Source organism: Trachemys scripta, chromosome 6 (genome assembly GCF_013100865.1).
Source record: "Trachemys scripta elegans isolate TJP31775 chromosome 6, CAS_Tse_1.0, whole genome shotgun sequence".
In the NCBI taxonomy this organism is placed as follows: domain Eukaryota; kingdom Metazoa; phylum Chordata; order Testudines; family Emydidae; genus Trachemys; species Trachemys scripta.
The window spans coordinates 129,270,418-129,285,977 of NC_048303.1; the positions used below are offsets into that span (position 1 = coordinate 129,270,418).

The window sequence follows — 15,560 nt, forward strand, 5'->3', positions numbered from 1 at the left end:
TATTTGCAGAACTGTTTCAGCTTCCAGTTCCACCACACATTGAGGTCATGTACACAACACTTCTGATTGAATTGTGCAAACTTCAACCTGGCTCTTTACCACAAGTTGTATCCTTCCTTGTTAAGGAGCACGGTAGCTTTGAATGCTTTTTCCTTTGTTCTCTGGAAAACTGAGTATTGGCATGAATTTTAGCAGTGACTCTATTTCCTTTTCCCTTTATTCAATTGAATAAAACAAGCAAATATTTTGACCATCAGTACTGCATATGTGAAAGAACAGTGCAGACAAATAGCCGTTGTTGTTCTGTTATCCTAGTCTCTAGTGTCAAAGTGATGGGAAAAATCTCCAGTGTTTTAAGCACTAATTTTAAAAATAAATCCCAAATGCTAGACTAGCAATAACTGTAATTATGCTGTATCATTGAATCTTAATGCAGGAAACAGATTGTCAGTAAACCTGGCGTATGCACGTTGGTTTCTCAGTTACAATGTTTCTGCATATTAACTCTTTGTTAATATCAGGTTCTAAAATTAGATTGCAAATAGCAGCAGCATTTGTGTAAGTTGTACCACTAGGAATTTTGCTTGTAAGTGAATAGAGGTTCTAAGGCTTGTTAATGTTGAGATCATTTCATGATCAACAGCAAAATATGTAGTTTTATAAATAAACTTAAAGTAAATTGTTAGACTATATTCTCCTTACTTACCTGCAAAGATTCAGGTAGAGATCTTTGTCCTGCAAGAGACAAGGACATCACTTAAACAGTGCAGGTAGTTTAAAGACTTATGGGTTAAGACTTCTGAAATATCAAGTTTCGGATCCTATCAAAGTTTGTGTTTTACAGCTCAGATAAAGTCCCTGAAATTTAGAGTTAAGTCTTTGGCACACTTGTTATATATCAGTGGTGTCATAATCTGAAATGAACCAGCTTTAAAGGCTCACTCTGGCTTCTAGAAGATCAGTGTTATAAAAAATGTAAAATTGACTGTGGATGACTTGGGTGAACATTTTCAGTCTGTTTCTAACTCAACTCAGATTAATAGATTTAGCATATACATCTATGCAACTAGTTTCACTGAAATAGCTGCTGCAGTTTTCTTGCCGCATCGTAGTGGGGATGTCTTCTCCTTGCCATCTTACATTGTCCCATAGCTTTAAAAATATTAGCAATTAAGAATCATGGAGGACTGTCATCCATTTTGAGCTGCCTTCGGTTTAAATTCTACCCCCAAAATCTCTGCTAACCGTAGTGGTGAAAACAATGTGGCAAAACAAGTGTAATATTCAGAGAAATGAAGATTAAAATGAGTGAAGGTGGCTTGTTCTTGTTGTTTCTTACTGAGTTCGTTAGTGTGTTAGACTGCATCCTCTCCAAATAGCTCTGTCTCTTCAGAAGCCAGAGTGCTGCGGTCACTGAGGTGCTGGGTCTCCATAATGAGTTGGATGGCAGCAAGTATCACTAGATGTGCAGCTTCCATTGTCTTATAAAATACTCTCTTTATGAGCAGAGACAAGAGTCCACCTAGTGGGCAAACTGCAGTTGCCCTGTTTTCCATGAAATTACCAGGACTTACCCTGGCGTGGGATAGTTGAAAAATGAGATGTTACTGGGGGGGAACATCCTTCTGCAAACTCTCCGTAGAAAGTGGAAAGAGTTAATATAAGCTCTGATTTATCAGACTCCTCTTTGCCTTAATTAGACACTTGTAGCTTGCACAAGCCACAGAAATGCTGTACATGCGTTTGGATACAATGAACACTACGTGTATAGACCGGTAAGTGCTTGTGCATTTCAGGAACACCAGAATGTTTTCCTCATTGTACACTGATGGATTGAAAATGGGTCACATGAAGTTCTTCTTACTATCTATTGGCTCCATAAAAACCCACTGTAAATCCTAAGTAGAGTGTTAACGTTTGAGCTCTAGTCTTGAGCCTTCTAAACTGAAGGATGGGCGTCTACTTAGCACTTGCTCACCCTTCTCTGCTGTGTGCTGAGACCCTTCTCTCCCTGCTCTCAGAAGGACAGTTGCCTTATACTGCCAACCCACTGCCCTCCAGATCACTGCTCTGCCTACGAGCATGGTGCAGTTATGACCTCAGTCCACACTCTGCTCTGCTGACACATGCCACTTCCATCCTCTGGCCTGAGGGAGGGGTTGAGCGTTGGTTTACAGTGGGATAGCAGGCAAGGAGGTGACAGTTCATTGTTCTAAGGGGTAAGTGAAGCTTGTGCAACATGTAATAATTGCAGTTGCTATGGAGAAAATCATTAAGACAATCTACATATTTGCAGTCAGCTGTCTTTGCTTATGTTAATAAATAGATAGAATAGGACCAATGTGGTGAATCTGACAGAGCATGAGACTATCTCCATTCTGTCTCAAAGGCTAAAGTGACTCTCACCTGGAACCAAATAACAGTTTTGCAGAGTTGTCCCTTTTCATTCTTGTTTGATGCTTCATGGACTTCATGTGACATTTTTTTTAAATGTTGCAGGCTAGTAATTGCTCTAAAACCTTACATTGTGACCTGATTAATCAGTGGTTTCTAGTAGAGAGAGAAGCTGTACCTTACAAAGGACTGTGTAAAGACAGTTATCTGCCAAATAAGAGAAACTACTCTGCATGCCGGAATCATATCGTAGCTGATAAAATAGTGATGAGAATGAAAAAGAAAAATTTAATAACCCCCTTTTGAAATTGCCTGTTGCACTTTTCTATGAATATGACCAAAGACCTCTGTAGATAGACTTATACACTTGACAAACTTGGCTTAATTTGGAGTTCAATGCTTAGCAAATCTTGGTGGTGGGGGAGACTGTGTAAGGGATAAATTTCTAAAGTGTCGAGGGGGACTTAGGAACACAAGTCTCACTTATTTGCAGAGGAAATCCCAAGTCTCTTATGCACTGCTGAAAATATCCCACTTAACTTGGGCGCCTAAAGCAAAGAAGCTAAACGTTGTTGATTTTAGTTTAGCAGTGTGTTTCCTTTCTGTTCTAAACGGTGCTTTAACATCAACATACCATACATTAGTATGCCTTTTAACCTAAATTGGTGACTCCCTAATGATTTACTATGTGACTTTTTTCTGTTCATCATTTTTGGAACACATTTTTCTCGACTTGAAATGACTCTAAGCTTGCCTTTGAAAAGTATAATTGAAACTCTCATCTGATTTTTTGTTTGTTTTGTTTTTTTCTTCTGTGAGTTGTTGCATACTTAATAGAACTATAACATTTTCCTCTTTTAAAGGTTCATGAACTGGTTTTCCCACCATCTGAGTAACTTTCAGTTCCGTTGGAGCTGGGAAGATTGGTAAGTTTCTGTTGGGGTCCCCATTTGAGCCATTTGTATTGCGTACAACTTTCGAACGTATCCAGAACTTGCCAGTGGTGCTGCTAATAGTTGTCCCTAGCTATCTGTAGTTAACATCTCTCAAAAGCACTAATCACCATAGAATTATCACCACAGTGCCTTTACTTCATAACCATTTAAACTTAGACAGGATGCAAAATACTGTTCTTGTGTAACTAATATATCACAACCTGCTAAATAGTGTTAAGTTTTTACTGTAATTAGAAATCACTTATTTCAATATGTGTTTGTGAAGATGAGACTCCAAGTTGGCAGTTCATAGATTCTAATACCATTATGTGTTAGTACCCCATCTCAAAATTGCTGAGACCCGTAGAGAATGGGAAAGAGCATTGTAGATTAACTGTGCTTAACCTGTGAACATTTTGTACAGCACTGAGCCAACTAAGAGCAGATTAAGAAGCAAATACAATGCTTGTTAAATGCTATCAAATTTTGCACTTTGATAGGTCAGATTGTCTTACTCACGACCTTGACAAGCCCAAACCCAAGTTTGTAAGAGAAGTCTTGGAAAAATGCATGAGGTAAGTGAAGCTTTTGAACACACCACTTTAGGAGCTTGGAATTTACTATGACATTTGTCTGATAATTGTTTACTTTTAGTTCCTATTAACCAGATTCCTTTCAATTTTGTGCCTGTATATGTACTTATGAACTCTTTCCCATGCAGCACATTCTATTAATTCATGTTTTCAGTAGATGTGTCCATCGGTTCTGTTGTCTTGGCTGATAGGACTCTTGGAAATAATGGGACACTCCCACTCTCCTAATAGATTGGAGAAGTGATGCCTTTAAATAGGAGGTGAAATATCCGCACCTACATTTCACTTTTAGATGCAAGGCCAGAGGGTTAGACACTCCCTTTACTTGGACTTACGTGATGGATGTTGATTGTGGGGGGCGGCAGAGGAAGTAATGTTGCTGGAAAGTATTGGTCATTCATAAACTAAATGCAGGAAGGAATGTACTTTGGAGTTCTACCTTATTAATGGCTTGCAAGTAACACAGGGCCTAATTTTGATTGGTTATGAGGATCCAGGATTCTCATTGACTTAAAAAGAAGTTGTCGGTGCTCAGGATTGGTCCAGCAGCTGGTGATGGGGAGGGAATAAGGGAAAAACTTTTCAAAGTGCTTAAGTGACATGGGCTTGGTGTACAGTAGTTAGGTTGATGTAAGGCAGCTTATGTCAACCTAACTATGGTAGTGTCAACGCTACAGCCTTGCTCCCACCAATGTAAGTGCCCTATTACACCAATATCATACCCACAAGAGGCGTAGGGCTTATGTCAGTGTAGTTAGGGCAACCGTGTCCGTGTAAACACTGCATTACTTACATTTATAGTTGGCTAAAATTCTTGTCAATTTCATGGCTCTGTGTGGGATCCATAAAATTGACAAAGGTGGGTAGATTTCCCTGCTGTGAACTCGGTACCTGGCTCACAGCTTGATCTGTCACCCTGGAGTGAGGGGGGTCCAGCTAGAGTCCAGCTGGCCCCCGAGCTCCCAGCCACCTGCTCCAAGCAGGCTGGTGCCCAGGCTCCCCACTCCCCACCTGGAGCCCTGGTTTCCCCTGGCTCCCCGCTCTGAGCCCAGCTGCCATGCACTGAGCACCTGGGCTCCCAGCTCCCCATGGAGCTCCCAGAGCTGTCAAAGCCTGGCTGCTCTGAGCAAAGACAATAGCAATGTGAAATTGACAAGAATGTCAGTTTCTCTGCTGGTAGGCTCTGTGCTGGGAAATTGAGCCCTGTGGGGCTGTCAGTGCCCCCCAATGCCCCACTCCAGTTGGTGCAAGCACACCAGGTGAGGAAGCGCTCCACCTGCAGAAGGAGAGTAGTGTGGACACCAAGAGCTGGTGGCTCTGTGTCAGCCTAAACTAAGTCGACCTAATTTATAGTGTAGACAAGCCCTTAGAATCCCAATTGAAAACGGTTTTCACTTACTCCTTTTTGAGTCAGGAAGCCTAGAAGGAGTAAAAGCACTGATTGGCAAAAGAGAAATATTTTGTCTTTGGATCCCTTCCATCTCACCTCAAATGGTGGTAGGCTAATTCTTAAATGTTTATAAAGGTTGGATGGAACTGAGGGTTAAAATGGAGAAGTCAAGGTGACTTTGTTTCATTGATTTTTAAATTGTAGCACCAGTATCTTGCCTGTGATCCACATAGCATGTGCAATGTTTGAATAAAATGTGGCCCTGACTGACGGTTCCTCTTAACCTTTCCGTATGAGCAAAGTTAAGTATGTGAAGTTGAGAATATAACTTTTTTTCTGTAAGTTATTCAAATCCATTGGAAGGTCAGTGCATAAACTGGTTTCATTGACTCTTAATGTCTGGAAGGAACTATCCTCAATATTATGTAGTAATAATCAGACTTCTTGGTTTTTGTTCTGGCAAAATTAAAACATAATAAAATAAGAACATCTTTAAGGCAACACCATGGAGTATCCCTCAAAATATTCCACTGGTAATTCTATTACAACTGAAATTTTCTCTTGCAGGCTTTCATACCATCAGCGAATAATAGATATTGTTCCTGCTACATTCTCTGTCCTTAGTCCTGCAAACCCATCGTGTATTTATAAATATGGAGATGAAAGCAATAGTAAGTATAAAAGCTACTTCGAAGGCGTTTGCATTTTGAAGAAAAGGTTATCAAAATATTATCTGTTTTGAGATCTGATCAAGCAAAGAAACCTCTAGTTTGAGTCAAATTAGTTATCTTTATAGAAGAAAATTCACAGTGGAAATAAAAAGGCTGACTTTTGACCTGGAAACATTGCCTGAGTGGGACACAGTAATATAGTTTAGGTCTAAAACTTTGATTTGGGGCAGGTTGGGAGGGAATTCACTAAAAAGGGTTCCTAAAAACTTTAAAATGTCAATGTAAGCACCTTGGTTTGAAGTTAATTATCCTGCAGTGTTTGCAGCCTGAACACTGCAGCCTTGTGCTAGTTGCAAGAAAGTCTACAAGTTAATCTAGCTTCTGTTTTCAGTGTCTGAGCTGAGTGATGTGCAAAAGTTGAACAGCATAGTGAAGATAACTTACTATTCTTTGAGTGCCACATTTGTTTCAGAAACAAATGAAAGAGCTCTTGGTAAGCTCCAAAGAACTCTGTCTAATAAGTGAAGCAAGCAAACAGACAGGAGTAAGACCATAGTTAAGGTGAAAAGTGATATGGAGAGATTATTTGTGAAGAAAAAACGGATGAGTGCCATAAGTATAAGGAGTGTCACAATTGAAGGCACAAAGGTGAGCGGGAGAAGGAAAGGAAGAGACTCTTCAAAATAGGAAGAAATTGGAGCACAGATGTAGGCAAAGGAACGGTTATGTAAACCCTCTAAAGTTGAGGCCAAGGGGCGATTGAATTTGATGTAGCAGATAGAAAGGAAGGATTCTCAGGGGCTGCTGATGTGGACAGTGACGTGAGGAGCAGGGTGGTAGTAGCAAGATTTTGGGTAGATCCAAAAGGGGAGAGTTGAAAGGCAGAAAAGATTAGACATATCTAGGTGTGGATAACTTTTTGCTGCTGGAATAGAGGAAAAGGTGGACTTGTGAGGAAGAAAGGACTGTACTGGTTTTGCAAAGCTTTTATGTGGGGAGGTGCTGCCACAGCTCTTGATGTCCTCGCTGCCTGGAATTGTGGATGCGGTTTGAAGTGTCATTACATAATTTAACTATTCACTGAATATTAAAATAAGTTCACATCTTGAGAGAAATTAGAGATTTGTGAGTTGGCTGCATGTGGTCCAGACATTGCATGAGAGCCTGCAGCTTGCTGCAAAATCCCATTTCCAGCATGCCAAAATCTCAGTTCTATTAATACAAAGCAGTAATTGTTGGTTTTTTTTTTTTTAATTGTTCAAGGAAAAGTGTATGCTTTTCTGAAAAATGCACAAGCTGACATAAAGGTAACCCATATTCATTGCAACTAATTTTGAAGATGATCAGACCTTTTGTCTTCTGTTTAGAGTCTCTTCCGGGATACACTGTTGCACTCTGTTTGACCATTGCCATTAAAAATAAGACCAGTAATGATGAAATCTTCGGCATCTTAAAAGATGTGCCCAATCCTAACCAGGATGATGATGACGGTAAGGATATCTGACATTGGGCATTAAAGGTCATTTCTTCTGTGTTCAAAACTACTTTCACCATCCTATCGAAGTAGGAGTTGTGCCTGGTACGTTGCCTAATGACTTGTACGCTTTCTCCATTTAGCATCACTTAACAGAAAACGGAACCAATATAAAACGTTGAGTGTATTTTTGTTTCTCTTGCCCCACAGACAGGACCCATTCTTATCAATGGGATAGTGGTAGGAAGGAGTAAACTAGTATGGGATGTACTATTGGGTGGCTGTTGCTGACAAGGATAGTATGAAAGAATGAAATACTTCACCATCAGGATGCAGATCTTGGCATTAGTAGAAAATGTAACATGGTTTGTGTCCTAAGTGTGAGAGAGATTGCCTCTTTATAGATTACCTTAGTTGAGAACAGCTAAGAGCTCAAGCTGCCATTCCCCTGGTCTAAACAAAATAGACATTCTTGTAAGGGGGCCTTGACTTGAGCTTGCTTCCCAGCCTCACCCATGCTCTAAACATCCAGCGTCTTTTTGGCCAGGGCTTATCTGTTCTCAGATGTCTTAGAAGAGAGTTTTGAGAAGTCACATCTAAAGTTAGTAGCTTAGGTGAAAAAGAACTTGAATAATTCAGTAATATGTGAGATTGTACAGGCACCTAGATTAATATATAAAATCAAAATACATGGAGATAATAAAGTGGTGTAGGAGTGTCCCAAGTCAGGGGAAAAATGGGTTAGAGCAGAGGTTCTCAAACTGTGGAGAGTTCCCTCTAAGGTGCGCGCTTGGGTGGCCACACACAAGAGAACGAAGGGCTGCCCACCTAGTTAGTGGAGCCCGTGCAGGCGTGGCTCCACTAATTAGGTGCCTGGACCCTGGAGAAGATGCACATGTAAGGCGAGGTGGTGGCCTTGGGGGGGGGAATAGGGGGTAGGTGGGAGGGGGCAGTGGGGTGAGGTGGGGCAAATAGGAGGTAGTTGGGGAGGCAGTGGGGTGAGAAGAGGGGATGGGGGGAATTTGGGATGTGTAGGGCTGCAGTGGTCAGAGAAAGAGGCGACTTGCTCCAGCTCCAGGGCTGCGGCTGCCGGGGAGAGAACCCCCTCCTTCCCAGCCCCAGCTCGGAGGCTGCCGTGGCGGGGAGAGAGGGAGAGACTACTGATATTAAAATATGAGTTGTGTGCTTTTATTTGTAGAACAGAAACACATTGTTTATTATTTAAGTTTTTTCATATAGCCCTCTTACCCAAAGCGCTTTACAATAGTTAGCTAACAGTACAAACAACATTTGGAAAGATCATTAAGTGGTCTGTCAAGACCCTCAGCAATTTTCAAATGATCCGTGGGGGGGGAATTTTGAGAACCACTGGGTTATAGGAATCCTAAAGGGATTAAACTGCTGTTTATCCTCTGAAAAGAAAGATGTTGATAGGAGTGCTTTTGAAAGTCAGCAGTAGACTTTGCTAGGTTTGATAAAACTTTCAAATGGGTGTGGAGTCTTCCCTGCTGGTAAGAAACAAGAGTTTGAGGATCACCTCCTATAGAGGATAAGGGAATAATGTGGTGTAGTCCTAAATGTAGTCCAGTAGCTAGCTGCATGTCAGCGAGGTAAGACTATCTCTGCATGGCGGCACCTGGCAGCCTGAGGGAGTTGCTGATAAAACTGCAGCTTTTAGAAAGCATTGACTGATTCCCTGTTCAGGCTGCAAAGCTCAAGTGCTAAATCTTAAGTTTTGCAAAATAAAGAAACCATGAATTATCTTCAGTGCTTTGTTTGCAGGGTTAGATTTTGATAAAAACTTATAATATTGATTTTAATTTAACCCACTGTTTCAATTTGAAAACAACTTTCAGATGAAGGCTTCACCTTTAACCCCTTGAAAATAGAAGTTTTTGTACAGACTCTGCTCCATTTAGCTGCCAAGTCGTTCAGCCACTCATTTAGTGCTCTGGCAAAGTAAGTGATAAATGCATTATTTCTGGGTTTATGGAACGCATTTTGATTAGAACAGTGACTTGCTTGGTAGAGCTATTCTTCCACAAGCTTCAGTGTTTTGTATGTTGCACAGTGTAATGTGAAAGTAAAGGAGAGAAGAGCTGATAGCTTTTTTTTTTATTATTAAAGGGGTTGGTAGTGTGAATCTTACTATCCAAGCGGAGATCATAATGTGTATTTTACTCCATGTGGATAGGTCAAGATTCTGCATGTTCTGAGACATGCCTTAGCTTGTTGCTCACCTGGAAGAGTGCAGCAATAGGTAGCACACTTCCCAGTGCCCACAGTGAGCCCAGAGGTACACAGCAGCAAATTTGTGCATCCTTTTGCCCACGCCACACCTGCCTGGACCAGTGCACTTTAAGTGGGCATGGCATGGGTACATGTTTTAATGCCCACATGTGAACGCTGCTAGAGTCCTGGGGGACTCGTAAAAGAACTGGAGGGTCCTTTGGGTCCCATCAGAGTATGGCTAAGGAAGGAAGTAGGTCTGACAACATCATTTATATACTGGTATTAGACACTGCAAGCTCTTCCGGAGTTAAGATACAAGATGGGTTCAGTTGTGATAGTTGGAGTGGTATCGAAATGGAGGCTGTAACAGAAAGCTATCTGTCTGAAATATCATAGCTGACCTTCTACCAGCATGCTATAATCTTCTAGGAAAATTGGAGGTAAGCTCTCCCAAGCATGGGAGCAGTGCCCGCTCAGAAAGGGGTTATGTGATGTATCAAACATTGTCCTAGTCATTTTTCCCTCTCATAACTGATGTAGCATGGTCTAAAAATTCCATATTTTTCTTTTGGCAGTTGTACTGAGTGACGCTTGGTATCTCTCACTAATTTAGGCTTTCTTGGTGAAACTTAGACTAGTTCTGCATATGGGATTATATCCTGCAAGGGCATGTCCACACTGGGGCACTCGGATACGTTAAGGCAAATCAACTAAAGGTATAAAGTCAATGTTCATATGTTAAATCCATGCGTGGCTGCTCTCATTCAGGAGAAAAGTGGCAATGCTTCGCTGTACACTGAATTCCATTAAGGGCTTGTCTACATGAACAATTAGACTGCGTCAAGCCGGGTCTGAATTACTCCACACTAGCCTGTTGTGGTCGAACTGTGGGCACCCTGAGGACTCACTGTAACAGTTTTAGAATGCTTTAACATGTGTCATCAGGGCATCACAGCAGGCTAGTATGGAGAAGATTCACACCCTGGCTTGCCACAGCCTAATTGTTCTGCTTTACTCCGAATTGAGATCATCCACATGGGGGACTTAACCCTCATCGGTTTCAAACTAATAGTTCATATGCCTTAACTTTCTGAAGTGTTCCTGTGTAGACATGGCCTAATAGAGAATTGCCATGAATGGGTCACAGTGGCAGGTTTCAGAGTGGTAGCTGTGGTAGCCTGTATCAGCAAAAACAACGAGGAGTCCTTGTGGCACCTTAGAGACTAACAAATTTATTTGGGCATAAGCTTTCGTGGGTTAGAACCCACTTCATCAGATGCATGAAGTGAAAAATACAGGAGCAGGTATAAATACACAAAAGGATGGGGGTTGCTTTACCAAGTGTGAGGTGAGTCTAACGAGATAAATCAATCAACAGCAGGGTACCAAGGGAGGAAAAATCTCCTTTGAAGTGGTAAGAGTGGCCCATTACAGACAGTTGACAAGAAGGTGTGAGTAATAGAAGGGAGAAATTAGTAATGGGGAAATCAGGTTTAGGTTTTGTAATGACCCAACCACTCCCAGTCTTTATTCAGGCCTAATCCAGTTTGCAAATTAATTCCAGTTCTGCAGTTTCACATTGGAGTCTGTTTTTAAAGGTTTTTTTTTTTGTTGAAGAATTGCCACTTTTAGGTCTATTATTGAGTGACCAAAGAGGTTGAAGTGTTCTCCTATTGGTTTTTGAATGTTATGATTCCTGATGTCAGATTTGTGTCCATTTATTCTTTTGCGTAGAGACTGTCCGATTTGGCCAGTGTCCATGGCAGAGGGGCATTGCTGGCACATGATGGCATATATCACATTGGTAGATGTGCAGGTGACCGAGCCCCAGATGGTGTGGCTAATGTGGTTAGGTCCTATGATGGTGTCCCTTGAATAGATATGTGAACAGAGTTGGCACTGGAGTTTTGTAGCAGGGTTTGGTTCCTAGATTGGTGTTTTTGTTGTGTGATGTGTAGTTGCTGGTGAGTATTTGTTTCAGGTTGGGGGGCTGTCTGTAGGCAAGGACTGGTCTGTCTCCCAAGGTCTGTGAGAGTGAGGGATCGTCCTTCAGGATAGGTTGTAGATCCTTGATGATGCACTGGAGAGGTTTTAGCTGGGGGCTGTAGGTGACAGCTAGTGGTGTCTGTTACTTTCTTTGTTGGGCCTGTCCTGTAGTAGGTGACTTCTTGGTACTCTTGAGTATGTCTACACAACCTGTAGCAGTGAGGCTCCTAGCCCAGGTCCATGGACTCGGGCTTGCAGGGTTCATATTACTGTGGTAAAAATAGCTGCATAGACAGTGCTTTGAAGTTGCAGCTTGGCCTCTGAACCTGCCCTCCTCCCTAGTTCTAGCCTGAGCCGCAATGTCTACACGGCTATTTTTAGTGCTGTAGTACAAGCCCAGGTCTGTTGACTTGGACTGGGAGGCTCACTATCATAGGCTGCATAGGCATACTCTCTACCAAACTTTTACTGGACCGCTTCAACTACTTGCTGTGCATCCACTGATCGCTTTTCTTTATTACAATAAGGTTTCATGAAGTCTTCAAAACCCTCGCTGAAAGTGATGAGGGGAAGCTCCATGTGCTGAGGGTTGTGTATGAGGTCTGGAAGAACCATCCACAGGTAAGAGGGGTGATTTCAGATGTTTATTGAAGCTTACGTCCTCACGATAATGGGAAACAACAAAATGAACACTGAAAAGCCTAGAAACTGAATTGTTTGCAAAGACAAAGTTGCAATTTATTCTCACTTAAAAAAAAAAAAAGAGAGAGAGTCCTGGCCACTGTTTACTTAAATTGTGTATTAGAAAGAATTCAAAATGTATTTACTGGTGATACTGACAGCATCTTAGATTAGATATCAAATTTTTATCTGTTTCTCACTATGCTACCTCCTTTCAGCATTTATTTCAATTGATGGCAATTTGACGTTTGGGTTGCTAACCCTGCAAGAGAATGTCTCTTATTAAAACAGCCATTTCCATTGGGGGGGTTAATATTATGGAATCATTTCTCTTGGTCTTAAGTTTTGTAAGTTTGTTTTACAAAATCTAAACTTGGGCAAATGCTTCAAAGTGAGAAATAGACGTCTATCACTTAGAACTTGCTCTGAATGCAGATATTATTTGAAATAAAAAATAAAAAGTGGTTACGATAAACTTGGGCTCAAGGCAAGGGGCTTGTAGAATTGACTAGATCAACTGATCTGGCAGACTGGTTTTGTGATGTGGCTGTTACTTAATTGAGGTAAATATAACCTTAATTCTTTGGCTGTGTGATTCAGCAGTAGTTAGTGTTCACTTCACTTCAAAATAGTGCACCAATTGAACTAAATGTAGATACAGATTTAGTTAAATTGTTGCAGGTCTTCTAGTGTGAACACTGTGTGTGGACAATCTTAAAACTAGTTCAGTGTGACAGTCACACCAGCTTACCCATATCTGGTTAAAATTGCACCTTTAGTTAAACTCATCTACACACACTGTTGCAGCAGGCTTCTAGAGAAGCAGCTGCCTTTTCAGAGGGCTTCATGCTGCACTAGGTAATGCCAGCTGTTGAGAGCAGAGGAGTCACTGGAGAAGCTATTTTAGGATAGCACCTAATCCTGGGGTATTTTTACCTGTTGCATCCTGTGTTTCATACCAGCAATGAACAGGTAGGATTGACTATCTCTTATTACCATAGGTATCGTGATGCTATAATATAGTAAACAGATTTTTTTTTTTCTGTTTTTTCCCCACAATGCAGATGATTGCTGTGCTTGTGGATAAGATGATTCGGACGCAGATAGTTGATTGTGCTGCCGTAGCAAACTGGATCTTCTCTCCAGAACTTGCTCATGATTTTACTAGGTAACAAAATCAATTCTCTGTTGAAACTAACATTCAGTTGGGTTAGACATATTTTCACTTTGTGGATAATGTACACTGAATACTAGTTTTTTACTTGGCTTTATTATGGTAAGCAAACAATTTAAAAAAAAAATAAAAATTACCTTTGCACTTCATACACAACCTACGTGTCAACCCCTCCAAAAGGATATTTGTCATTCAACAGTCTCCATTTAGAGTTGAGGTGCAGGTTTATAATGAACCCAAGAATCCATCTCGTCTAGTTTTCTGAGCAATGGCTTATAACTTCAGCGTGCCTCTGAGGAAGGTACACCTCTACAGTCACCATGCAAACTGCTCATTGGCACAGGGACTGTCTTGTTCTGCACTAGTTTAGCACCTTAGCACAATGGGGACATGGTATATGGCTGAGGTTCCTAGGTGCTGCTGCAATACAAATAATAATAATTAATTGGGAGTGGGGAGGATGGCCCAGACACAGACTGTGGTTCATGTAACTATCTTCTATAATTGCAAGTACTATTGTTGCTAGTACCTTTTGTGAATTATACTGATCACTCACAATTCTGTAAGTTAATAGTACATTGTATTCAGATAATTACTTTTTTAAAAGTCAATTTATTTGTTCATATAGTTATAGTTACAGTGAGTATCCAAACCATTAAAGAATCTCTTAAAGTAAACAAGGCTTGAGAGAAAAGGATACCACATGGCAGTATCCTAAGGAGACTCTAGCATCTTGACATTTAACTCCCTTGACGTAAAACATTCTAACAAAACAGATCCATGATGTGCCTCATGCATTCCTGAATGAATTCAAAATAAAACACCACTAATATTTCAAGGTAAAATAGAGGAAAGATCCCACTGTTAGTAATAGGAAGCCACACCTGTTTAAGTGTACTCCCCTACTACTACTATTTGTACTTCATGTGCATAAGTTGCATAAATTGCAAAGGAATTCAGGTTATTGTTGAAACTTTGGAAAATTCTTCCTGGACATGTATTTCTATAATAAAGTATGTACACTTAATACATTCTGGTAACACTTGAAACCTGTATTGTTGCTGTTAGTCTGAGTAAGAAGGTTGAGGCTAAAATACAGCTAAAATTTTAGATGTGTGATTTTTTTTTTTTCTCTCTGCTCTTTATCAGTTTACTGTGTTTTGTATTTTGTTATCGGCTACAGTAAGGTTATAATTGGTTCTCTGCTAGGTTCTATATCTGGGAGATCTTACACTCCACGATTCGTAAGATGAACAAGCACGTAGTGAAGATCCAAAAGGAGCTAGAGGAGACTAAAGCAAGATTAGCCAGGCAACACAAACGAGTATGTATCTTGTTTTGTATCTTGTAAATAGATTAGCTTGAAGTAAAGCCATGTACTTTTCACATTTCATTTCAGACTAAATCCTACTTTTTCTGTGGCAAGATGCATGTCGGCTGATGAGAGACTTGCTCTGTGAGAGACAAAATAAATATTCTATTAATGTTTCTACAACATCAGTAACACTTAAATATTGACTTGGATTCCACAGGGATTGTGATCCTAACATGATCTTCAGATACAGCTGTAAAGGCTGTTACAGCCAAGAAGTTAAAGTAAATGGAGCTCCGTTTACATTCCTTTACTACTTTTTTGGTCTTTCTCATAAGTTAACTACAAAAGAACACTAATTTTTTGTTGCCAATAATAGATGCTTCAGTGACAGCTACCTCTCACCTAACTCAATCTCGTTTTCTGTTACTTTCTTGTGTAGCAATGGAAATTGTATTTTCAGTATTTCAGCTTTACTGTAGTTGCAGATCTCCAGTCAACAGGTTAATCCATTAATATTTGGAGGATTTTCTTGCCATGCTGTATTAGGAGGAGAACATCACCAGGCAGACATTTAAATTGTTTTATTTAACTAAAACAACATTATGCATTCTGAATTTCTTTCTTCAACAGCAAACATACAATATTTTAACAAAAAAAAGCATATGTCCTTCGCTTCTCACATTTATCTCCAGACTTCTTCTCCCTGTCCAGATCT

The 15,560-nt window shown here is 40.5% G+C and overlaps 1 protein-coding gene across 1 annotated transcript; it reads left to right on the top strand.

Moving 5' to 3' along the window:
* Window positions 1-15,418, top strand: LOC117879016 (nuclear cap-binding protein subunit 1-like). Its single transcript, XM_034773855.1, has 10 exons — window positions 1-107; window positions 1,711-1,775; window positions 3,258-3,320; window positions 3,830-3,904; window positions 5,880-5,983; window positions 7,351-7,473; window positions 9,314-9,416; window positions 12,203-12,296; window positions 13,421-13,524; window positions 14,740-15,418. The coding sequence occupies exons 1-10, from the start codon at window positions 48-50 to the stop codon at window positions 14,879-14,881; spliced, it is 933 nt and encodes a 310-aa protein (XP_034629746.1). The 5' UTR covers window positions 1-47; the 3' UTR covers window positions 14,882-15,418.
* The last annotated feature ends 142 nt before the right edge of the window (window positions 15,419-15,560 follow it).